The following is a 25,063-nucleotide window of genomic DNA, read 5'->3' on the forward strand; positions in this document are numbered from 1 at the left end:
TCAGCTTTTTATGATATAATAGGAATATATGCGCGCTGGTTTAGTGACGCCGTTTAGAGTAGAACAAAACATAGCAAATGTCGCGGTAAATCATTTTGTTTCCAATGATTCGTATATGTATATTTTAAGTAATATCATTTCTATATTTACGATTTACCATATTAAAACCTCAACCAATACAATTTGCATTTTTTCCGTGGTTATGAATTATGTCACGTTACATTGTATTTACAATAACTAGACCAAAGAAGATAAAGAAAAGAAATTGAGAGGAAATTTTGAATCATTGTGCTTCTTTGTGTAATATCACAAAAAAAGTCTTAATGGATTTTTAACGTTAAAAAACCCAAACAACGAAATTTTTCGGAAAGTGCTGTGTATTTTAGCAAACATCGTGGTGAGTACGGACCGGGTGAAAAAATAGCAAGACCGAATGGGGAACATCATCATGCACCATTGTGTCAGCATTACGCTTTTTGTTTTTGTACTGCGTGATATTTTCACTTCATAACTAAAAACTTTAAATATTGAGTTATCTAGAAAATTTTATACACAATTTTTAGTATAACTCAGTTTTTTTTCTTTATTTTCTTTGTATATACATATAATAAATAAAAGTTTTGTTTCATTTTGTATGAAAATGTCATTCATTCTTCAGAACTGCTCATAATATCATAAGTTTGTACTGAAGTGAACTATCCAAAATAAAATCAATATGATTTTGTAGAAATTATAATCCAATTCTATTTTCAGCTGTCAAAATTCCCATACAAATCATTTTGATATCAACTTGTGCTATCAAGAATAATTTGGAATGATAGCTAAAATTACAATCAAAAATCTCGTGTTAATCCAGTATTATCCTAACTAATTTGCAATTGTACCGGATCTTGATCATTTAAAAATATTATGACAAGAATCTCAACAAGTTTCCAAGAACAATGGACTTAATTTCACAGGTAATATTTCACTAAAAGGAGACACTTATTAAAGTCGATTGCCTCAGCTAGTATACCTTTATTATTCTATAATAAAAATTAGCTTTTTTTAATGAGTTAATAAATTTATTACAAAGTACTTCTCATTAAATGTCATACAAAATTTCAGTTCAAACAAAACTTTTTTTAACCTGGTTGAGTAAATTTTACAGACCAACTTTATGTTGGCTGCATAAATATTGATTTACATTGGAATTAGTTTTTTCATTTAAGTAATTGCGGTTTTATTTTTTACATAATTTGTTTATCATTGTTTTTTTTTTTTATTAAGTGGAATTTCTCAACCTCTTAGTAAAATATCGGTGCAGCTTGATCACAAAAATTTATTCATTTAACGCAGCAATTCTATTAGGAGAGAGTAATGCTTTACTTAGCCAGTAATTATCATTTTTTATTTGTTTTCTTCTTTAACTTTTTGATTGTCTTGACTATATCGTCACCTCTTTGGATTTTTGATTCGACTGATTTAGGAGTATAAATATTTTGATTTTTGTTGAACTGGTGAAGCAATATAGACTCCTTTTTAAAGATTTTGATTTGACTGATTTAAGAGACAGGATATTTCAATTTCGATAGAAAATTCAACGTCGAATTTCCATCCAGAGATGTTTGGCTGTCAGAGGACCCTTCTTGAGGGATGATTTTACCATTTATACCGCTGGACCAAAAACTAAGAGTGCCGTAGGCAGTGAAGTTTTCTCAGCAGGGCTGAATATAGCCTCTTACTATAGGCTTTCAGACCATTGTAGCGTTTTTCAGACAGGGGTGATCGCTGTCGTGATTAAAGTTGAATCTCGAAGAGGACACCACAGCTGTAGGGTCGACTGTAAGTTCAAGTGCATATTCAACTTCACTCCATTGAGGTTACCTCCATTGTAAAAAGTGTCGATATACCTATGATAACAAGAGAAGAATCGACGGATACACATTGGAGGAACAGTTCTATTAAACATGGCGCCTTTGGGATGTCCATCTATGTGGCACACAAAAAATATTCCTTGCACAGTAGTGTGTTCACATACGACATGTGAAGGCAGCCCGTCGCGAATCATACTCGAAAAGTTGTGGGGCTAACTAATACTGAAGCAGCGTAGGCCGCAATAGGACGTCGTATATTTGTATGTGTTAAGAAGGGTTTCTTTGTCTTTACCCCATCAGCAACCTGCGCGCGTTTTCAACACATTATTGCTAGATATCCGACCACACATAGCCGTAGTATGTGTAGAGAAAGTCAACATGCTGTCAAGCACGACACTCAGGATTTTGCGTTAGGTGGTGGTTAGTATCCTAAATTCACCAATATTTATGAGCAGTCAAAGATACCTCTTTAGTCCCAGAAGTAAAGAGAGTGGCTTTATTATAAGAGGATTTATTTGGTGATAGATGATAATTTCTATGATCCAAAGAGGAATTCCACAAGAGAAACATATGTATTCAATTTGTTACACAATATAAAGTGACATTTTCTAAATCCATGTTGGTGGGAAAGATCGCTGATTGGTAAATCTATTGACTTGATGAAATATACACTTGCTACATTCCCTAATAGAGTTCCTCTTCAACAACCATTAATATTCGGCACAAGGTGATATTCTATGTCTCCTTTTGTAGAATTTAGCAGATTGGGTTCTATCAACAGGCACGCTACTCTTCCCGATCGTAACGATAACGGATAAATTAGCCATCAATTAAAAATATCAAGCGATAGCTAAAAACCTGGGTAGATGAAGATTCTTGTCAGACTACAAGATATTCTACAACTTAGAGAAAAAACGTACCAGTCAGTCAATTAAACTAAAACGAAATCTACTGAGCGCTACCGCATTTATGCTGGCAAGTCGCTGTGTAAAGTAGGGATGAATCATAGTTTATAACATTGACTTTTGAATATGGCTCTGTTGAAAGAAATTGCGATTCATTTAGTGCCCATCATGGCGAGAAGTTTTAATATTTTGTTAAATTGATTCGATCTGTATAAAGGAATCGTTCTTGTTCTCTCCAACGTTGTCTACTTTGGTTTTTATACTCATTTTATTGGTACTTAAGTTAGCTTTAATATACAAGGCCACTAAATAAGATGAAATACTCCTTATCGTAAAGAATTTTGAAATCTATATTTCTTTAAAGGTGTCTAATGCTACATTTACATATAAGTAGACAAGAAAATGTGTTATTAAGCTGTTAATAATAGCATTAAGCCTTTTTAAAATCTAAACATTTCTCTACATTATCACTTTTTAATTTAATAGGTATATACCATAATGGCCTATTTGCATTATTTCTTCACTACTTTACTAAACTATTCCGAATTTTATAGTATAAAATGAAATCTGTCGTCCTTCTTATGACAAAATTTATTTCAATAATAAGTTACTTAAAGCCGTTTATCGTGAAGTGATTATTATGAGTTTACATATGTAATTAATTCAAAATTGTTTTTCCACTTTACACTGAGAGTTCAAAATGATGATCAATTTTGTTGCCGTAGGCCTCTGCATAAACAAGAATTATAATTAAAATAATCATAATTAAAATTATTGCAAGACATAATAAACTATTTCTTCGTTTTTATTTGGTAAATAAATGATGCATAACCCGGAAATCCATTTATGAATTTAAATCTTTTTCACATGCTCTATAAGCGACTCCAACTCCAAAACCAGTCGCAACTAGAGTCGGCCACACTCGTCTTTTCAAAAATAAAAGTGAAAAAACTGATCCAATTAGAAATCCGCTGGCTGAAAATAATTTTTAACACTCGTTAATAATATACTTTATAAAAATTAAAATATATATGAAAGAAATAGATTTGACATATGAAAATTGTGAGTTAGCTACGAAACTTTGAATGCAGATTGTTAATAAATGTACAACATAACATTATATAAGACTTATAATTTTATTTCTTACATCCTTTTATTAAAGCATCAGTAACACAACGATCAAAGCGTTTTCCGAATTCATCTTCCGAGAATCTAAATTGGGCCTCTGTTTTGGACATCATAAACTATAAAGCAATGCTCGAAATATCTAATTCAATACCTTAAAAATAGTCAAATGCTGTGTACGGCACAGAGAACTTAAACAATATCAAATTATCAACATTGTCTTTAGGAACGAACGGCAATAAAACACACAAGTTTTAAATTACCCTATATAAGCAACTAACACATATGTTTTTTTTTTGTGCAACATATGACAATAACTAGAACATATACGAAACAGTTTCGCAAGACAAAATAAATTTGTAGTATATTCCATATTTCTTCGTTAAAGCAGTTGACTTAGGTTGCTAACGGAGTTTGATTAACCATATAAAGATCTTAAGAACTTTTTATCTGTTTCTATAGGCACTTCATCATTTATATTGATGAGTGTACGTTCACGTTATATTGAATTTAATTATGCGGGTGATAGAACTTTTATAAACTTAACTTAATAATATATCACATAAAAAATTATATATATAGTGAATATAGTAAATCATTTATATACATTTTATTTATCAATTAGATATTCAATTAATCAAAAAAAAGTTTTATTAAAAACTTACTTTCTCAGTGCCTTTGTTTACAGCTCAGCTGTTGTTCATTTACATTTTACATATAAAACATATGACACATTTGAAATTTTGGTAATTTCCCTTGCAGAAAATTTACTTTTAAGTGTTGCATGCAACATTTTTTGCCTTAAATTAGCTGATTTATTAATAATGAGCTCATTGATATGAAAGATTTTTGTATTGTAAATCATCCTCATTAATGGAACCATTTTAATGAGATAGTGTGAATGTGATGTAAGTTAAAATAAATCGAAGGAAATCACACCAAAAATGTTAAATGTAATATCACAAATTATTTTTTCCAAAAGGAAAATGATCGAAATTTGACATATTTGACACATGAAACAAAAATTAAATGAAAAAAACATAAATAAGTCAAACAATCAAGTAATAATACTGGATTCACACGAGAGTTTTGTTTCACTATTAAAATTAAACGTTGTTTTGGACCGTCTCACGCACTAAAATTAATATTAAATGTCTTTAATATAATTTATATGCAATACCACTTATTCATTCTCATCTGAACCAATACATAAAACGTTCACTTTTATGAACACAAAATTCACTTATCAGTTTGAACATCTATTTTGATTAGCTCTAATACTTCTATTTATTGTAATAAATCAATGTTACATTATCACATTGTTATATTTATTTTCTTACATACGTATAACTAAAATATTATATATATATATATATATATATATATGCAATTATATGCAGAACTTCTTATATACAACGTGTAAATTTTGTAACATACTTCATATAAATATATATTCGAAATTTATCACTGCAGAAAATAAATCTGACGTAGCGGAATATTATTATCTATTTTAATATGTCGTTGTGTCTTGTTGATATTCTTTGGTTATAATTTGTTAATAGCGCATTCATGCTGTGAACAATTTTTGTGAGCACGTTGAAAATACGAAACAAAAAGTATGTCGAGCAGATAATTCAAAACATTATAAATTTTATATAAAAATTTTGTGTAAAAGGCCTTTGGATTACATGGTTAAATATATGCTTCAAAATGGAAGGCAATGGACAAGACTTTGATTTTGAAATAATTGAACCAAGTTCTAAAAGTGACCATCTATCAGGTTTTAATACAGAAAATGATGAAGTTTGGTTTATGCAGCTTCCGAAAGTATTACATGTGTTTTGATTTTATTTTATATATTTATGAATAATCAATTTCAGAATTTAAAACCAGCACATTTACTACAACAAAAATTGAAACTTCCAGGTCGCAGTAATTTAGAACATAAAATAGAGGGGGTTGCATTTGAATTTTCAGACTCCAAAGATAATGTATTTGGTATCAATAAAATAAAATTGAAGCATAGTATGCGGATATTACCTGTGCGCGGATGTATAGTTTTACGTAAAAGAATGGACACTATTAAGGAGAAAGAGTATGAGGTTAATAGTGTAAGTAAAGGAAGCACCAATCCTTTAAGTATAAAAAGAAGCCATCCTTTACTGAGTGAACGCCCTTTGACTGAAACTAATACAGACAGTAAAAGTTTTTTAACGCATATGAAGCCTAAAAGGCGAAAAAAAGCCGATGGAAATTGAATGGAAAGTACGTTTTATCTTGACGTAAGAAACAAATCATGAAACGAACTTCAAAGAAGTATTTAATATTAGTAAATAAATATACATCAAATAATCTTAAACGAGTTCTATGAAGTAAATTATTTATAATTAAGCAGCAATGCAACGAATTTGTTGTTATACTTGTTTGGAAGCCACTCTGTGATTTTTTTATTTTTATACTATTATTTTATAATAGATCTAAACATGAATGGTATTTGTTTTGCTTGTAAAAGAAAGTTGCTTTTCAATAGTTGTATGTGTGAATGAACCTGTGACAGCTGTAAAAGTAGAGATGTAAGGTAGAGATTATAGAACTCAGTAAAAGCTAGTAGGATTTCTGGCATATGCTCATATGCAGAACTTGATTGGCCCATTTTTGTATCAACCGCGAATTTGAGGAACATGGAGATCTTTTAAAATTGAAATGCTGTGTAAGCACAGCAGATTGTATATAGATGGCGATTTAGATGGTTGGTAATCGTAAAGAGTGACTGAAAAAGCTAAAGATATATAAGAGTTATTTGTGCGTGAAAAATTAAAAGGCACATGATAATAATTATTTTTGATAAATATAATATAAAGCAAATTTAATTACTATTCTTTGAGTTTTATTTTAAAATGCGAATGATAACAGTTTACGGTGATTTTTATGATAACTGTTAAGGTCCCTCGTATAAAGGGATGTTATAAATAAAGTAGTAAACATGGCTCAGGAAGCAATAAAAGAAATTAGATGGAAGGATTCCCTTCTATTATACCAATAAGGGAGTAGGTTCGATTAGATTTACTGGCGATTCTAACAATCCACTCAGGGGTATTGGTCAATTGTTTATCGTATAAGAATTCGGAGGTTTAAAAACTATCTTGAGCCTTGTGCAGTTACAGAAAACAACTTTCATTGATTTTTCCGTAATTGCGACAAAAATAATTAAATGGGAGATTTAAATTTCTAGCGTAGTTCTATAAGCTAACTCAAAATGTGATATCTTTACATAAATGACGGCACATCAATGAGATTGCGAAATTTTTTATCATAACACCACCCGACTTGCTTGCAGAAGCCTGTTTATCGTTGAGGCTTCACATCTTGTATCAAATTGCTCAAAACAATAAAAATTCAACAACTATTTGCGTGATGATACCGGTGTGTCCAGATTATTCATATAATTTGAATGATATCACGTCTGGTTGCTGGAGGAAAGGGAGTGAACATACAAGGTAAAGTGTCTGATTGCATTCAATATAGTAAATGCCAGCGCGATCCTTATCACTCTTCTTTCCAACAACTTCCACGTGGCCCCCTCTGAATAGCTGCAATCATCCTTCCGTAATGCGATGAATGGGACAAGGATGCTCTAAATGAGAACAGTATGGATTTGCGATAAACTGAAGGTTGAGAAAATTGGTCTCAACACTTACAGCAATAAACGAAAGGCTTGGCAAAATCCGTAATAAAGCAACATTTTTCTACATACCTCTACTTTGTGCACATGTTATCTCCGTAGCCAAGGAGATAGCTGGTACGACCAAGAGTGTCGTGACGTTACCGCAGAAAAAGACACATCATATCAAGCCATTCTAAGGTTAGTTATGACGCGCGCTGCTAAAGAACGATATCGGCAAAAGAGAAGGTGAAAAAAAAAGAAAGTAGAAAGACGTGAGTACAGAAAGCTTGAGAAGCTGGGCGACAGAAATATGACTCAAAAATTCTACCAAAAAATCAAAATAGACAAATGGTTATAAACCCGGAATTAATTCCTGTAAAGATGAAAATGGTAATCTGGCGATAGATGTCTAAAGCATGCTTAACATTTGGAGGGATCACTTCTCGAACCTACTAAATGGCTGTAGTAGTAATGTGACTTAAGCGAAGATGATCCCGAATTTGCAATCAAAAACAATAAAGCTGCAGGCGCCGATGGTTTACCGGCTGAACTGTTTAAAGCTGGTGGCGAAGAGTTATTAAAATGCATGCTACTGCTAATTTGCAACATATAGTCGGATGAACACATGCCCAATGATTGGAATTTAAGTGTGCTTTGTCAACCAACTGATTGAACATTATCAGACTCTACACATTTACTCTAGACTAGATATTCACAGCGCGTCAAATCTTGGAGAAGACCCAAGAAAAACAAATCGACACACACCACCTATTTGTCGATTTCAAAGCTGCTTTTGACACTACGACTAAAAGCACTCTCTATACCATTATGTCTGAATTTTGCATCCCTGCAAAACATTATTATTGGAACGATGAGCTGTATTAGCCATACCGTGACATTGATATAATTAAGCGCATAATTCAGCAACTTCGCTGGCTTGGTCATGTCGTGTGAATTGAAAAAAGTGCTCCGGCTAGAAAGGTGTATAATTTGGTGTCCGCAGATGGAAACCGCGGTAGAGGACATCCACATCTTCGGTGGAAAGAGCAGATGGCCAAGGATATGGGGGCGATCGGTACAACCAATTGGCAACAGCAAACAACTAATCGGACTGGCTGGCGGAGGCTACTCCACGCGACTAAGACCACTCACGTAATGGCCAACTAAGTAAATAAGTATGTATCCCGTCTGGCCTGCACTGCCAGCAATATTCCTATGATCGGGAACCCAGAGTAGCGAAATGTTTAACTGCAGCGACATTCAATCGATTTCATGAAGGTCAAAAAAATTTTGAAGCATTTGTACTAGATCCATTTTAATAGAGGAATTAAGCTTATTTTTGCTCATATCCATTTGAAAGTCAAATATATTTTGTGATATTCCCGCTGAATGCATTACGTCGGATGATAACTGCTGCTCATCGTTTTTGTACACCCTCATACTAATGGATGTTATACCATATTTCAAGACGGTAACAGAGAGCGCCAAGGAAACAAAAAAATGTCTTGTCGATCACAAAATTGTCCATTTTGGATTCTTGTAGCTCTTTTACACGGCTATCACAATATCTTGGTTTCCCAACCAAATATGCTCCAGAATATATTGAATATATATAGTATAACAACAAAATTGAAGAAAGTTGCAGCCTTATCGCCACATCACTCCCCCACCAGTGACTAACCGGAAGCGATGCCACGTTATATTTAACTGATTTCATTTTGCAAATCTGATTGGCAAAAGGATGACCTTGTCACTGGAAGCAATGCGGCTTTGATTAAGCTCCTGCCGAGATGGTTGTACTGCATGCGTATCTGGGTTTGGTTGCAGTGTGCTTAATTTTGTTTCTTTGTTTAACAAGAAAGCTTCCTTTACTCTATCGATGGTGACTTGCACAGGTCGGTTTTTAATTAAAATAGCGATAAGCTTATGGTCTCGTTGTATCACTTTGAATGATCAGCCATAAGGTGCCATCAAGGGAGATCGAACGCTCGTTGTACGAACATTTTTGTTTTTAAATGGTTTGATGCTGGAACTGGAAGCAGTTGATTCATTATCTTTTTCAGGAATACTACTAACTCGGTGTGGTACCTATCGTTGGATGTCTTTCAAAAAATTCTTAGCTTAAGAAGCATTCCGTATACCATTTAGGCCAGGTTAACTCGGATATCGGCAGCTAAACCAGTGGAAATTCTATGACCGTTTTTACCAATTTCATAATGGCCTTGAAACTTGAATGACCCAAATTATGAATTATATGAAAAACTTGTTTACGGTACTCATCTGTGATGTTTTGTTGAAAAATCGCATGCAATGAGATTCGTTCAATCAGGTATACGTATCCATTTCAATTGTAGTGAAGTTCCACCTGGCAACGGAAAGCGATATATGTTATTTCTGGGTCGTTCCGTTTATTTTCTGCTAGTTGCACGTGATGCAGCCCCCACCGCTGTATTGCTCGCGGTGACGTGTGCAATAAGATTAGCTTTTGCTGTTATATTGCTGTGCAAGTGAACTGGCACCGACAAGTGCTTTTTTATAACCGCTGAATCGGCTTCTTCTGTTCAACGCAATGCAGATTTCATCTGTGTAACATATTGTGAAGGCCAACTCACTGAGCACTTGGTCTATGAACCGTTGAATGGTCTGCGCCGCATTGCACTGACCGATTGTCATCATGTTAAATTCAAACAGCAGGGTGTAGTTATAGTTGTTTATTTTTTGTCTTCAGGAACTATCGGTACGTTAAAATAAGCCCGTTTCAATCAAGTGTAGTGAAGATGGACTTTCCGCTCCAATTCTAAGTGAAATCTTGGATGTGCGGTATTGGGTAACGATCTGGAACTGTCTGTGCATTGAGACGTCTCTAATTCCCACACGGTCTCTTGATTGTTTCATATTTGTCGGCTACGGGCAACAAAAAAACATGATATCTGCATGTTTCTCAACGTGGCCTTATCAAGACTCCAACTTCGTGATCTTATTTGGTTTGGTTAGTAGTAATACCCGCATTTCTGAATTGTAATTCCATCTAAATGAAATATAGGTCCATTTTACTGAAAGCTTGTACTTTTATTCCAATACGACGAATGTGGCCTTGTGGCTGATCGGTTTAAAAGATAACTGGTGCACGACCATCTACAGACACGTTGCTTGGCACAGCCCGCGATTGTTGCTTGCTTCAAGTATAAGCGTTCAAGTATAAGTGTTGTGTTTGTTTATTATGTCGTTCTCAAAATAGCGAATGTTATTGTTATGTGACGTATATGAATGATGTTATACATGCTTGTGAATACATTATTTTTGGTGGCAAATTTGAAAATGAGAATATATACATTTCATTTTAAGTTTAGGCACAACCAAAAAGTAGAAAAAATACAACACTCTACATAACATGCATTTTCGTCATAGTCCAAAATAGCCAATTTTGTCGCGCCCGAGACATTCTTCATACCATGGTCCCAACTTAGTTTTCTAATGAGTTTACTTAAAACTATTTTCATCATAAATGGCCTTTTGAAGAATTAAAGGGATTTAATCGTTGGACATATATAACACTTTTTGAATAAAACTTTTTAATGACTATTATTAAAGGTATTGGAAAAGAAAAACAATATTTAAAATCGTGGTGAATATTTTTATACAATTGGTTACAACGAAACTGTCAAAAACAGCTGTGAACATTTTTTTTCATTCAATGTATTTTATTGAAATTGTGTTTTCAGAAATTATTTATAAAATAGCTACCAGTCTATTTCATGTCTGTAACTGTTGTTGTGTTATTATTATGAAAATTTTTTTATTTAAAAACATATACAAATAAATTTTATCAATTTTAATATATAAATACAAAAATTTTTGTTTGATGTGCCATTCTCAATCTATTCCAAGCATCAGTGCAAACTTGTTTTCAGTGGTCACTTCACATACGATCATTCATCAAATTTTGTCAAACACACTTTACAGTAAAACTGCATGACAAGTTGGCAGCCAGCTCATTGAAAGTGCAGAACACACAGCAGTTTTAAAAATATCAATTATGCGAATATTAAAATTAGTCTGTGTTTTATTTACCTTAAGCCTTGCAGAAGGTGTATTATTTAGTTTATCACCAAATGCACAAAAATGCTTAAAGGAAGATATTCAAGGAAATCAGTTAGTAATGGGGGAATACGAAGTTACAGATGTACCCGGTCAAATTATTGACTACATTGTAAGTAAATAAAGTTGAACTTCACGGAATGCTAAATAATTTATTTCCTTTAGGCTAGGGATACAAAAGGTCATATATTATCACAAAAGGAGCATATAACCAAAGGCAAATTTAGTTTTATGTCTGAGGTTTACGACACGTATGAAATTTGTTTTATATCAAAAGTACCTCCACGTAAGTAGAAACCACTAGTTGTTAATTTCAAAAGATCAAAACATAAGAAACTTTAATCATTTTTAGATTGTTTTTATGATTCACAATCTTTAAATAGAAAATAATTTTAAGCATTTATATGCATACAGCAAATAAAAAAAACTTTAATTAGTAAATTAAAAATACTACTTTTGACACGGGAATTTCTTCTGGGTTTAATATTAAGTCTGTGCAGTTATTATTTAACTCAAGGGACATGTATAAAATGCATTAAAATTTAATAATATATGAATGTTATTTATTTTAGTGTTTATATGATCAATCTCTTCATAATTAGTGAAAATATATAATCATAATAATAAAAAATCTAAACACCAGAAAATCATATTAAATTAAAAAACTATTATATTACTTACAGATCAAAGAGGAATTCCACAGGAAGTTTCTTTAGTTACCAAAAAAGGAGTAGAAACAAAAAGTTATGAAGGTGTAAGTATTTTATTAATTTAATTTTTTTTATGCAGAGTGGTTAATTATTTTTTCAATCAAATTGTAAGCTAATGCAAGCAGTATAATATCAAAGCTTTCTTTGTCATTAATTTGTTAGTATCATGCAATTTATTTACATCATAAAACCAACACTAAATAGTTGGTATTAATGTTTTATATGGATCAAGTATATTTGAATGGGTTCATACGTGTTCCGAACTAAACACTAAATGATGTAAAAAGTAATAGAAAATAACACTTTTTTTGACCTTACAATATATATTTAAACTGTATATAAATATAAAAGAATATTTATATATAAATTATATAGAAGTATATACATTTATATATTTATTTATATAAAAATGATATATAAGTATATAAATTACATAAATACATAAATTTATATATATACAGTCAAATTTCTCATAAGTTAAAACGTGTTGTAGAGTGTTTAACTTGAATTTGAATAAATTCGTTATAGAGAGATTTTTTCGTTATAGAAAGGAATTCGCTATAGAGAGTTTCTCATATATAGAAAAAATCGCTGTTTTTTAACAAATCGTCATTATAGAAAGGAATTCATTATAGGGAGGTTCGGAGACCTTTACTAAACCACTTAGCTAATAAGCTACGTTTATATGCATGTATAAGAAAAACAAATGCTTGTGCGTAGTTTGTTAGTATATAAAGCTTGATAGCAAGAAGAATATATATAATATAAATAATAACAATAATTTCTTCCTAGCGTATAATTATATTAAATACTTAGACTACCAAAGATAATACCTTAACCTGTGCTTTAGTTTCAACAGGATTGGAATTTCTGATGTGATTTTATGGGTTTTCTATTTGGAATAGTGTTAAAATTCTAGTTAAATTTTCTATAGTAACTTGGTTTAGCTATAAATTTTTGATTTCGCTGTACTCTTATTTGACATGGGTCCATCATTATTATGATATTCATTTACTCAAAAACCATTAATTTAAATTCCCTTAAATTTGTGACATGTACACTTACAAATCAAAATTCATTAACTTTAAGATTTCACATTACGAAGCTACAAGAAACGTAATAGCTACTTTATTTTATTAATAATAATTGTTGTTACGAAACTGCAGCTGTTGACAATTTTTTTTCTCAGTCAGGAAGTAAGCTATTTAACTCTCTATTCAATTATTTATAAATGATAACTGTAGTCTTATATTTGAGAATATCATTTTTATAAACATTATAAACATTTACAAACATTTTCAATTTTAGATTGGAGAAGCTGCTAAATTAAAACCTTTAGAAGTTGATCTGAAACGTTTGGAAGATCTGTCGGATTCAATTGTTAGGGACTTTTCTTTAATGAGAAAACGCGAAGAGGAAATGAGGGATACAAATGGTAAATTCAAATATTAATACATATTTAAGAATATATTAACATATTTAGTATTTTATTTTAATTTCAGAAAAAACAAACAGTCGGGTTTTGTTTTTCAGTATATTTAGTATGTGTTGCTTACTTGGCTTAGCTACATGGCAGGTACTTTATCTTCGAAGATATTTCAAAGCAAAGAAACTTATTGAGTAAATTAAATTAATTTATGGTAGTGGTTTTTATATATATTTTCCACACTTTGTTTAATAAAGATATTCTGTAAACATCAAACTATAAATAATTTTTTTACAATTTGTGTGGGATAAAAGCTTTTATAAGATCTAAACTGTTTAGAATTTCATTATCAAGGATGCAAAAATATTTTTAATAAACTATGTTCTAAGAAATATATTAAAAAAATTATTTAACGATTCGTACGTGATATAAAAAAAGAATAAATTTCAAAAAAAAAAAATTAGTGTGGTCTCTAAGATGGGCGGTACTGAAATAATGTTTTTCAAATTACTCCTAAGGAAAATACCATTCTGGAAATGTGTATTTTTGTTAATTAATTCAAATTAGAAATAAAAATGAAATATGTTTGTGGTACATGTTATGAATTTTTAATTTAATATCATTTAATATTATTATCTATAAATATAAAGACAAACCACAACAAAAATCATTTATATATGGAGTGACATTATAAATTTAGCTTTCATCTTCAAAGCCAAACTAACAAAAATCTTACACTTTTGTCTTAAAGAACATAACTATCTTATCTTGGATAACCCCAATTATACTTATAAGTATTTGGCATCACAATAATCCAATTGAAGACTTTTTCAAATAACAAAACAACAATCGATAAGTTGTAAACAATAAGATCGTAAGACAATGTAGTATATCAAATATATTGCTACTACAAGAAGAGCACTTAACGAAAGAGCAGCTGAACGTATCTCCGACGTAACAAAAAATAAAAATATAATGTCTCAACATTGTATGGAAAAACAATATAAGCCAGATTTTCAGAACATTATTTGAATATATATAATTTCTGTAAATGAAGTTTTAGACAAGACACACTTTTAATCTTCATGCATATATATGGATTTTTATATATAAACAATTTTATTTGTTTAAATTATTATAATTATAATTTTATAATTTAACTTTATAATTTCAAATTTCTATTTACAAATCCTGACGTGTTTCTAAAATGTAAATTATAAATGCTCAGGAAGACCGATGACCCCGTCTAGCAAGAACTGTCCTAGTTTAATTGAGATCAGGATATAGCCACGTGCTAAACGTTAACTTGTCATGCATAAAAACGTCTATTCCTAATTTGTGCTGAAACTGCAGGTTAATCCCCCATGATGTCACTCATCTGTTCTCTTTCAACACTGCACACACAAATTTAAATCCAATTGATCTTTGGGACTACCCAATTGAAGTGGCCAGGTTTTTTCGTCTGGACCGGACACGGGTTGATTTCAATTTAAACCCCTTCCAATCTAACCTTTCACTCTATCCCTCTCCACCATCTTCAATAAGCACCCATCTACATCCCTATCCATGTAATCGCCTTGTAAATTCTTTCATGTAATCTACTTACCGGTCCCAGGGGGCTACAACAGTAACAAGATCGCCTTCCTTGTAAAAATGAATAAAAACACCCATATGCATATAATTTTAATAAGTGGTTAATTTTTTTACAATTTTTGTAGAAAAAATTAATGGAAAACTTGAGAAAAAACTAACTGCATTGATGCATAGTGCACATTTTTTATAGATAAGGTGACAGCGGCTCTCAAATAAAGTTGGTATGCAGGAACACAACGAATGATTATATTATAAGTTGTTGGATGTCAAATAAGTTAAAGATTGTATTATAAGTTATTATTTCATAACATTTATATTAACAATAATTTTAAAATACTAACAAAATTTTATATGTAACAATTTAAGTACAATGTGAATTTATTCAAAATTTAATGTTATACAGATATTATTTAAAATAGGTTTATACTGTAGTTTCTTTAAATATGAAATTATGTTCTGCAATATTTCGATTCTCACTAACCAGTAAGCCTTCTTCCTTACTCTTAGAGCAATCATTTGAAACTTTCTTAGAAAGTTTTGTTATTTGCACATAACGACTTGGAACAACCATAGTGTGTTCATCGTCTTGATATAGGTTTCCCCTACTAATTGAACTTCGCGTTTCATCGCAATCAATTTCTTTCAATTTCTTTGTTACATCTGTTAATCGAGAAGATAATCCTGTAATTAAAAAAATTATAATCTATTAAACGTTTTTTCATTCAAATTCTGTTAATCTATCGAATATATAATAAATTATTTTTGGTATTACTTTTAAATACCCTTTACACATATAGTTGCACAAAATCTTTATTTGCTATATATATATACAGAGGCAAGGCGTCGAATGGTTCAGAGTGTTCATTGAACACCTTAACAAAGCTTCCCTTTTGGACATTTATTAATGTACCTATTAATCTCGGTATGCCAAAATGTTAAACCGATATAACATAGACACAAAAACGTACTATACAAACAAAATCAAGCATGGGTTAGTTACAGCCAACATTACTTTCAATTACAAAAGGTATTCTCTTTTAGAGTTTACTCTTAAAATGCTCCAAGGTTCAGAATAAAAACACCACCGCGCTGTCTACAAAGCACGCAATTGAAATCACATTTACAGTGGAACTTTGTTCAATATTGAATACACAACACAAAATATGCAGGCAAATATAAAAATAAAAGAGAAAACAAGACCTATAAAATATATAAGTAAAATAATAATTCTTAAATTAAAGCGTGCATGTGGTTCAATAAAAAAAGCGAACTTATGCAAGCTATGCAAAGCTAATAGAAAAGAGAAGAGAAATGACTGAGCGATAATCGCTTTACATATGACTAAAGGTTCAGCCGACCAAATTGAACAATTAGTTCATACAAAGCGTGCAAATAAAATAGAAGTCACGGTTGTCATTTTATATGAGCAAGTGGTTCAGTAAAAAAAACTGAACCTCGTAAAGTAAATACAAAGTAAAAGAGAAAATGACTGCACGAGAATTTCTTACTCTTATGTAGAGGTTGGAAGCAAAACAAAAATCAAAGTCAGTATTGCAATATTCTAGTATAATATTGCAATAATGATAATGGTAGAAAAAATAAAGCAAAGTTAAAGTGAAAAATTATATTTAGAAATGGATAAAGGTGTAGTTAAAGATTTGATTCAAACATCTTTTATTAAACGATCTGCTGAAGAAGAGGTTTTAATTCATAAAATGAAAACACCAACTCCAGATATGAAGAATTTGGTACCTGATGTAAAAATGTCGAAATCTGTGGTAAGTCGCCGTTTTTCTAAAACTATTTGCCATAAAAACCACTGGATTACAGGCTGCGAACATTTAAAAAATTCTTTTATTGGTCTTGTAAGCTATTTGCTTGTGAGGAAGACAGAACTCAGGAGTAGGGGGAACACGTTATAGTTGGAGTTCCGTTTTGATCAAATTGTGAACACCCTGCCAAAAAGCTGACGCCTCGCTACTGTATATATATATATATATTTGTAGTAATCAGCTTTTTAATTTTCAGGTAGGTTAATATTAGCATTTATTTTATTTTAAAATATCTAAACTACATATATGTTTATAATACATTTAATTTGGTAGTTAGTTCATCTTTTTAAGATGATTCTAGGGATCTTCATAAACCTGTTGGCTAATAGCATTGTCTTTTAATATTTGAAAGTTTTTTGATTTAATTTATAACAAACTCAAACTCATGGCTCTTCATTCCCACATATCAGACTTTTTTTTAATAAATTTTTTTATTAATAACATATATTCTGTATCTCCAAGTAAGAGCCATTGTTTATATTACTATAGTTATAGTACAAAATGTAATAATTTATATTTAAAAGGATAAAAATGTGCAATTGTCCTTTTATGACTTTTATGACTAGTGCTAAATTAGGTAAATGGGATTAATAAATTTGCATATAAAGAACTAAAAAATGTTCAAATACGTAGGCATATGGCCAAGACTAAGTCTGTTTGTATCATGTAATTATATATGTTTATATATTTTAGTGCATTTATCATAGTAATATTTACTTTGTGTAAAGAATATTCGGTAAATGGAAATTGTTTAAAAATTGTGCAAATAATAACTGTAAAAGATAATAAGAAATATTAATAATAAATTTTAATTACAAGAGAATACCTTAACGCGTTTAAATCGTAATTTTCAAACATTAATTTTTTTTAAAAACTAATTTAAATATTTCTGCTATCTGGATTTTGTTTAAAGATATATATAAAATATTAGATTCTTTTACGAAAATAAATAATGATAGTATTTTATAAACATCATAGATATTAGGTCTGTTCCACGAGCTACTCATAGTAACTTTGAGTAAACACTGTGTATACACAAGCGCGTTCCACCAGCAAATTTTCAAGTATTTTTGTGTAAATTTTACTTCTGTTTTACTCATGTGTTACTATGAGTAGCTCGTGGAACAGACCTATTATTAAATCACATCGAGCAAACCAGCTTTTAGTAAATGAGTGAAGAGTACTTAAAGATAGCAAAAAAAAAAAATGACAGCGCTAGTGAGCAATGCTACTGAATCTGTTATAATGAATCTATACAATTTGAACAAAACATTTAATCTCATATTTTGAAGATATATAAAGATAAATTAAAAATTATCTAGCTTATAATGATAAAACAAATACCGCAATATTATCGTTGTGAATAGAAGTGTCCGAATCATTGTTAAAAATATGAATTTAACTATCAAAACAAAGGTTTTGCTTTAGATATATTGATAGACCAATCCAATGGCTCAATATGCTCACTTGGCTCAGTCCGTTATTCGAGAGATACTAGTCTTTTAAAAAATCACAACTCTAACACGACAATGCGTGTGTCCAAATCGTTTTGTTCGACGGATACTAAAAAGACCGCTACATTCGGCAAAAGAACACTAAAAAGACCACTACCCTAGTGATAAGATCGTTAAAAAGACCACTACCTTCGGAAAAGAACACAAACAGTACAGACTTCTTTAATGTATTGCTCGTTTAGTGTTTTTTTTATCAAGGATGACAAACAGTACACTATGTTTAGTACTGTAGTGTTCGGTCACTGGTTCAAACACCAATGGTTATGGACAAACAGTAAAAAATTATACAAATACTGTAACATTTGACTGATTTTTCGTTAATCGTTACAGAACTTGAATATAAAGTTATTATTTTGTGGTTGTTGTTTTGGTCTTTTGAAGTTTAAAGTAATATTCTTGGATTTGAAAAATTTTCAGAATTACAGATAATTATAATACTTTATGTGAAGGGCTAAATCCTAGGTAAAAAAAAATTGTATAAAAGATAGTCAAACGCGTAATAAAATTACTTTTAATCAATAGCAAAACAAAAAAAAATACTTGAAATATATTTATTATAGATGTTTTTACAATTAAGCTCCGACTTACATTTCACAGTACCACACTTCAAACTAAGCTGTGCTTCCCAACATATTTAAAACAAACATGTAATACAAAATATTGCAGGCTTCAATAGAGCCGTCAAAGTTGATATAGTATTGAATTGTAAGTCGGTGATGTTGTACGCTGTTGTATAGGTACTTTGAACGCCTACAATATTTTATAAGGGAGAACTGAAAGGTGCTAAATAAATACCATAAACAATCAAACTTTCGCGTCTATAGAGTATAGCACACCAATAATAAATATTTGAATTTGACAGAATGGCTGCAACTTATCCAGAATTTCGGACCAAGTGGGCGAACACATTCGTTAAAGCAAAATATTAAAGTATGGATTTTCATTGATTTAGTAGTTTTTGGTTCTAGTAATTTAAAATAATCTAGCGGTTAAAGTGCAACTGTTTTTGAAAAAAAATTTTTGAAATGAATGTCGACACCTTTATAATTTTTCATCCACTGTTCGACAGACGTCAAATTATGGTGTTTATAAGTACTGTTTATTAGATTATGTAGTCTAATATATGAAAAATTTTGGTTGAAGAGAAACAAACCTGGCCGAGTTGTTGTAGAATGGTAAATATTTAATTCAGGAATATGGTTTATTTACACGTTTTGACATACCTTTTATTAATAATTTATATTAACTTTACCATTCGGGTATAGTCCTTTGATGAACATTTTATGGACAAAACGTATTTGTCTCGCTCTTAATTCCTGTACTTACAGCTGGGATATAATGTGATGTTGATTTTTTTGCTACGTAAATACAACATTTACAACATCTATAAATACCTTGGTTTGTCTTCAATCGAATCTTTAAGTAAATAGGCTAAATAAAAAAGATATATATAAATATATATATGTATATATCAATTAAAACAATTTTTTTAAATAATTTTAGCACTCAATATCAAGATTGTATGTAAAGCGCATTAAGTTTAATGTAAATTAATAAATGATTATATTAAAAAAAGAAAAAAAAACGCCTGCATTTAACTATTTATTGATTAAATTTCAAATATGTGTTCTAGAATTTACATCAAATTGTGCAAATATAAGAATCTGATGTAATTATAATATTAAAAGAACAGAACTCAGAACAGTTCAAATAACAATTGTTTTTATTTAGATTTTAATTAAATCTAAAGTTTTTTATTTAAATTTTTTTTTATAGTAATGGGTTTCATAACGATTGTTTAAAGAAAGGGCAGTGCTTTCAGGGATGATGTTTCATTGGGGCACATATCTCCCAAGAGTAACCATTGCATTAAGTTAGTTGAGTGCACATTATAGTCGAAATTTACTCGACTAACAATGACGATTCTGAGAAATATAAAACAAAAAAAAAAGTCCAACCCCTGTACTACACGTTAAAGAAGTATTCTATATCAAAATTGTACCAAATCGATCAGATCTCACATTTGTCTGCACAAACGATATCGTGCTCCTCGTATCAAGCAAATATTACCAAGAACTGTACGTTAGCATAGAATATAAAGAAGTAATGGTTGACCTGGCCTTTGTATTTCAGAAAGAGGAAAGGTTTCAATATATCGATGTTCATAACGAGCAAGAATACTTCTAAGCTGTGATCAAATTATATACAGCTTGGAACAGTAATTAAATCAAATTTCCGGCTTAAATAACGCCACTTAAAGATTAAACGATCAAAATGTTTTCTGGCATACAATTATACTATTTTTGTTGTCATGAAAAATGATTAAATTAAGCAAAACTTTTTCAATCAAAGCCATACCTTGTTTTTATAAGAACTAAACTAATAAGAACTTATTTTTAAAATAAATTAATAATAGATTTAATCTCAAGTAAAACATTATTTTATAAATGTTTTTTCCTGCGATACTTTTCCATCATATATACATATATAGGTTTTCCTAAAAGCAGTTCTCAATTGAATGTTGATCTGTCGACATTGGTAGTGTACAATCCCATTTTTTAATAGCCCATTTAATTTTTATTTCCACACAAAATTTCTTAAGTTTGTCACGTAGTATAAGTTTTTTAATTAAATTATACAACTATAACTATAACTATAAGATAACAGATACTCAAGATATTTGCAGAAATCACAGAAGAAATTATTAAGAAGTTCGCCATTTTTAATAATGTAAATTCAATTTATTCACATTATATCTAAGAAACTCGGTACTAAACAAATTTAAATGTTTGAAAACAAATTAGTAAATAAATATTTAATTATAAAAAAATAATAATAATAGATTTAATGAATTATGAGTCATGAATATTTTCAAATATAAACGAAAATGGTTTTTACCTTATGATCTCCCATACACACATTTCTGCCAACGATGTCATATAAATACGAACTATTAAGATCTTCCATAATTAAATGTTTAGCTTCTGGACTCATTAAAATACGATCGCACCAAGCAGGACAACGAGTTGACATATAATTCGAGGGTTTATCTGGGTCTTCTTCATATGGATATGATGGCGGAAATTTTATCGGAAACTCTATTAATATATCTTTTAATGTTTCCAACTCCCTATCATATTTTTTCATCTAAAATTATAAAAATTATTTTAAATTTTTAACATATATGCCGCAATAACAACCCATGACTCTTTAAATATCACTTGATGTTGCAAATAATTGAATTCCTTTTTGCCAATAGTAAGTACATTATCTCCTTCAGAATTTCGGTAAACAATTTTAGAATTTTCCTTTTTATTATTTTGAATTCGATGAACTGTTAAGTTGTTGGCTAACTCCTATTTAAAATTTAAGATAAATAAAATAGTCTTTAATTGGTTTGATAACTTTTTAATAATATACTTTAATAACTCCCTGCGTGTCGCATCGAAAATTGAAATCACCAAAAACAAAATATGGTGCAAGTAAGTTTTTGTCATCCAAATGAAATCTAAAAATCAAAAAAGCAATACATTATGCTTAACTTTTTCTTTAAAGAAATGTTTATACCTCTTTAATGTATATATTAAAGCTCGTCTTCGCGAACTGCAGTACACCGAAGGAAATTGTTCACAGGCGGCTAAATTTGATGCATCGTGAAACAAATGTATGTTTACAAAATCGATAACTGTTCCCTCGATTTCCCATCGAGTACGCATAAACCCCTTCCTTGACCATTTACACTGAATGTTAGTATAGTTTAGGGTTTACTCATGTATTGTATTAAGAGGATAAAAGTTTACCTCTGGAAAAAAATGTTGCGGAAACTTAGATTTTTCTTTTGTGGAAACTGTCTCTATATTTCCTGTATAAATATATTTTTCTCTTCCATATTCCCAATTATTGTTTGAGAAATTCCAAATTTTAATATTTTCTAAATTTTTGTGGACAAAGTATAAATTACCTAAAGCCTATAAAAGAAAACAAGTCTTCAGAGGTGGTATATTTTAATAAATAGTTTTTTATATTACAAAAATTAGTTCAAAAGTTTACCATGTAAATCAATGTTTGAAATATATATTTCATGTTTTTTAAAAGTAAATGCTGATATCATTTAAGGTCGTGTGCGAGTTCGAGTAAATTGATAGTAAATTGAGGGAAACAGAAAATTATGTCAATATGGCAGCGAATGTTGGCATTTACCAGAATTTCCAGTAGGTTAAATTAGATAAAAATTAAGTAAATTAGGTGTTAGCATTGTAAAAATTTTATTAGATGTTTAATAAATAAATAAGAAAATTAAAAAACTTTTAATCAAAAATAATAAATAAGTTCAATAAATAAATAAATAAATATTTACAAGTAAATATTTATAAGTGCAGTGCAAAACATTCCCTAGAAAATTTCAAATTACTTTATCTCAATTTACTCGAACTCGGACACTGCCTAAGAATGTGTTTTTTACAGAAGTTAGTGATCATTTTAATCCGTGTTTCTTGTGTTATTTGATTACCAAATTTTTGTTTTCTATTCTTTCTCACTGCGTAATATACATAATTGAGATGATTCAAGGACTGATTGTGTTGAAGTGAAGAGAATAAATAAGAAGAGAATAATAAATAACAATGTAAATCTAACAAAAACACAAACAACGAATTTACTTGTAGAATAGCGAAACTTTTTAGTTACTAGATTTGCAATTAAATAGTAATAATTATATAAATATTTTAAAAAGAATTTTAGTAAGCAATAGAGCATTCATTAAAATAGAATGATAAAATAAAAACGCAGCAACAATTTAATGTAAACAAATATATCTCTTTGTTTAAAAGATTTGTGTTGAGAGTTTTCCACCACGATTCTTTTGCAAACATAACTAGAATATTAAAAATACAATGGAAAATGTATATTTCATATAGTTAGAATTGTTTATTATAATATTAAGTTATATAACCGCTTAAAAACATAGACGTTTAAAGGGAAAAAATAAAATAATCATAAGTTTACTATAATTAACAACTCACAGTAAAATTTTCCACAGAGTTATAGTTTTCATCCATATAAATTCGCATATAAATGAATTCAGTCATTACTTTTGCTCCACATAAATAATCAATGAATTCCTTCACATGATTAGAAGATTTTTCATATGTTTTTCCACCAACTTCTTGAAGATGTAGTGCAAGAAATTTCGGTTGTAACTCTTCTATTTTTTGCAGAAATTCATCTAACCAAAGATGTAGTAATCTAGGCGACTACTTTAACTTTAAAACAATTTTGATATTACGTTATATTATATTTATATTTACATCTTCAAAAATGCTACCAACATTGGCTGTAACTAACAAAATCGATGGACAGTATTTTTCGTCAAGCAATTTTTGGAACTCAGTACACATTGAAGATTTTTCTTTTTGCATATTTTTATAGTTTATAATCAAAGCAGCACACACCTTAAAAACATAAAAAATTTAATATTATAATTTTTGAAAACAAACATATATAGAAAATCTTACTTTGGAGTGCACACTCGCCTACAAACTACCTTTAATTTTATTATGTTTGTATACACACGAATTGCTGGCTGATATTTTGTTTTCTAATTAATTTCCCACAAAAACCAGAGAACAATTATATTAGATATCTCTTATATTTATTAAAAAAAACTTAGGCCTTGTGCGAGTTTGAGTAAATTGAGGCAAAGTAATTTGAAATTTTCTAGATTTTTTGCACTGCACTTATGTAAATATTTATTTATTCATTTATTGCACTTATTTATTTTTCTTTGGTTAAAAGTTTTCAAATTTATTTATTAAACATCTTATAAAATTTTCACAACCTAACACCTAATTTGTAACACCTAATTTACTTAATTTTTATCTAATTTACCCTACTCGAAATTCTGGTAAATATTAAAATTCGCTGCCATATCGCCATAATTTATTATTTTCCTAAATTTTTCATCAATTTACTCAAACTCGCACAGGGCCTAGGTGTTCAAAATAGTCATATAGTTTTGTTAAAATAAACTAATGGCGTTTTCGATTGTTAACATTCGAAATTAATGTATAACACTCGAGGTTAATTTATAACACTAGATATTTAAGCAGAGCAGCAAGATTACTCTGAAATTAACAGTTGTTTTATGTGATTTGAAAGATAAAAAAGTGTGATTTGTTTCCAATTTGTTTATGTATTTAGCTGTTGTTTTAAAAAAAAGTATATATGTAATTAATATAATAACACATTTGATTGCAAATACAGATGAAGATATATAGCATATGGAGATATGCCATTTGCAAATGATACTTGATGCCATTAGTTGAACACTTTGTGGTGAATG

The 25,063-nt window shown here is 29.9% G+C and overlaps 4 protein-coding genes across 8 annotated transcripts; 2 read left to right on the plus strand and 2 right to left on the minus strand.

Moving 5' to 3' along the window:
• Positions 1-761: 761 nt before the first annotated feature.
• On the plus strand, positions 762-6,249 carry LOC119678779. Of its 3 annotated transcripts, none has more exons than XM_038090830.1 (3): positions 762-959; positions 5,449-5,713; positions 5,767-6,249. In XM_038090830.1, exons 2-3 carry the CDS (start codon positions 5,597-5,599, stop codon positions 6,142-6,144), a joined length of 495 nt encoding a protein of 164 aa, XP_037946758.1. In that variant the 5' UTR covers positions 762-959; positions 5,449-5,596; the 3' UTR covers positions 6,145-6,249. The 3 variants fall into 3 exon arrangements, with proteins under 3 accessions (XP_037946758.1, XP_037946759.1, XP_037946757.1); XM_038090831.1 differs by lacking the exon at positions 762-959 and having other exon boundaries at positions 5,360-5,502; positions 5,562-5,713; XM_038090829.1 differs by lacking the exon at positions 762-959 and having other exon boundaries at positions 5,360-5,713.
• LOC119678781 (MICOS complex subunit MIC10-like) lies at positions 3,338-4,106 on the minus strand. Its single transcript, XM_038090832.1, has 2 exons — positions 3,909-4,106; positions 3,338-3,736 (listed from the first exon to the last, which is right to left on the minus strand). Exons 1-2 carry the CDS (start codon positions 4,000-4,002, stop codon positions 3,606-3,608), a joined length of 225 nt encoding a protein of 74 aa, XP_037946760.1. The 5' UTR covers positions 4,003-4,106; the 3' UTR covers positions 3,338-3,605.
• Positions 6,250-11,374: 5,125 nt separating the features above from the next.
• Positions 11,375-14,060, plus strand: LOC119678778 (transmembrane emp24 domain-containing protein bai). The gene is made up of 5 exons (XM_038090828.1): positions 11,375-11,760; positions 11,814-11,934; positions 12,332-12,402; positions 13,667-13,793; positions 13,861-14,060. The coding sequence occupies exons 1-5, from the start codon at positions 11,587-11,589 to the stop codon at positions 13,980-13,982; spliced, it is 615 nt and encodes a 204-aa protein (XP_037946756.1). The 5' UTR covers positions 11,375-11,586; the 3' UTR covers positions 13,983-14,060.
• Positions 14,061-15,755: 1,695 nt separating this feature from the next.
• LOC119678900 (inositol polyphosphate-5-phosphatase A) lies at positions 15,756-24,310 on the minus strand. Of its 3 annotated transcripts, none has more exons than XM_038090987.1 (10): positions 24,237-24,310; positions 24,030-24,173; positions 23,745-23,975; positions 22,524-22,691; positions 22,291-22,463; positions 22,144-22,231; positions 21,924-22,079; positions 21,622-21,870; positions 20,118-20,154; positions 15,756-16,058 (listed from the first exon to the last, which is right to left on the minus strand). In XM_038090987.1, the coding sequence occupies exons 2-10, from the start codon at positions 24,138-24,140 to the stop codon at positions 15,799-15,801; spliced, it is 1,473 nt and encodes a 490-aa protein (XP_037946915.1). In that variant the 5' UTR covers positions 24,141-24,173; positions 24,237-24,310; the 3' UTR covers positions 15,756-15,798. The 3 variants fall into 3 exon arrangements, with proteins under 3 accessions (XP_037946915.1, XP_037946917.1, XP_037946916.1); XM_038090988.1 differs by having other exon boundaries at positions 15,979-16,058; positions 19,976-20,154; XM_038090989.1 differs by lacking the exon at positions 20,118-20,154 and having other exon boundaries at positions 15,948-16,058.
• Between the last annotated feature and the right edge of the window lie 753 nt (positions 24,311-25,063).

This window comes from Teleopsis dalmanni, chromosome 2 (genome assembly GCF_002237135.1).
Source record: "Teleopsis dalmanni isolate 2A chromosome 2, ASM223713v2, whole genome shotgun sequence".
Lineage (NCBI taxonomy): Eukaryota > Metazoa > Arthropoda > Insecta > Diptera > Diopsidae > Teleopsis > Teleopsis dalmanni.

Excerpts from the sequence above, each read along its gene's own strand:
- LOC119678781 (XM_038090832.1), bottom strand. The coding sequence starts at position 4,002 with ATGATGTCCAAAACAGAGGCCCAATTTAGATTCTCGGAAGATGAATTC. Across the intron at positions 3,737-3,908 it reads TGATGCTTTAATAAAAGGAT|CCAGCGGATTTCTAATTGGA; the intron begins GTAAGAAATAAA and ends AATTATTTTCAG.
- LOC119678779 (XM_038090830.1), top strand. The coding sequence starts at position 5,597 with ATGGAAGGCAATGGACAAGACTTTGATTTTGAAATAATTGAACCAAGT. Across the intron at positions 5,714-5,766 it reads GGTTTATGCAGCTTCCGAAA|AATTTAAAACCAGCACATTT; the intron begins GTATTACATGTG and ends AATCAATTTCAG.
- LOC119678778 (XM_038090828.1), top strand. The coding sequence starts at position 11,587 with ATGCGAATATTAAAATTAGTCTGTGTTTTATTTACCTTAAGCCTTGCA. Across the intron at positions 11,761-11,813 it reads GTCAAATTATTGACTACATT|GCTAGGGATACAAAAGGTCA; the intron begins GTAAGTAAATAA and ends TATTTCCTTTAG. Across the intron at positions 11,935-12,331 it reads TATATCAAAAGTACCTCCAC|ATCAAAGAGGAATTCCACAG; the intron begins GTAAGTAGAAAC and ends TATTACTTACAG.
- LOC119678900 (XM_038090987.1), bottom strand. The coding sequence starts at position 24,140 with ATGCAAAAAGAAAAATCTTCAATGTGTACTGAGTTCCAAAAATTGCTT. Across the intron at positions 20,155-21,621 it reads TGTGTATGGGAGATCATAAG|CCTATTTACTTAAAGATTCG; the intron begins GTAAAAACCATT and ends TTTTTTATTTAG. Across the intron at positions 16,059-20,117 it reads TCGATTGAAGACAAACCAAG|GATTATCTTCTCGATTAACA; the intron begins GTATTTATAGAT and ends TTTTAATTACAG.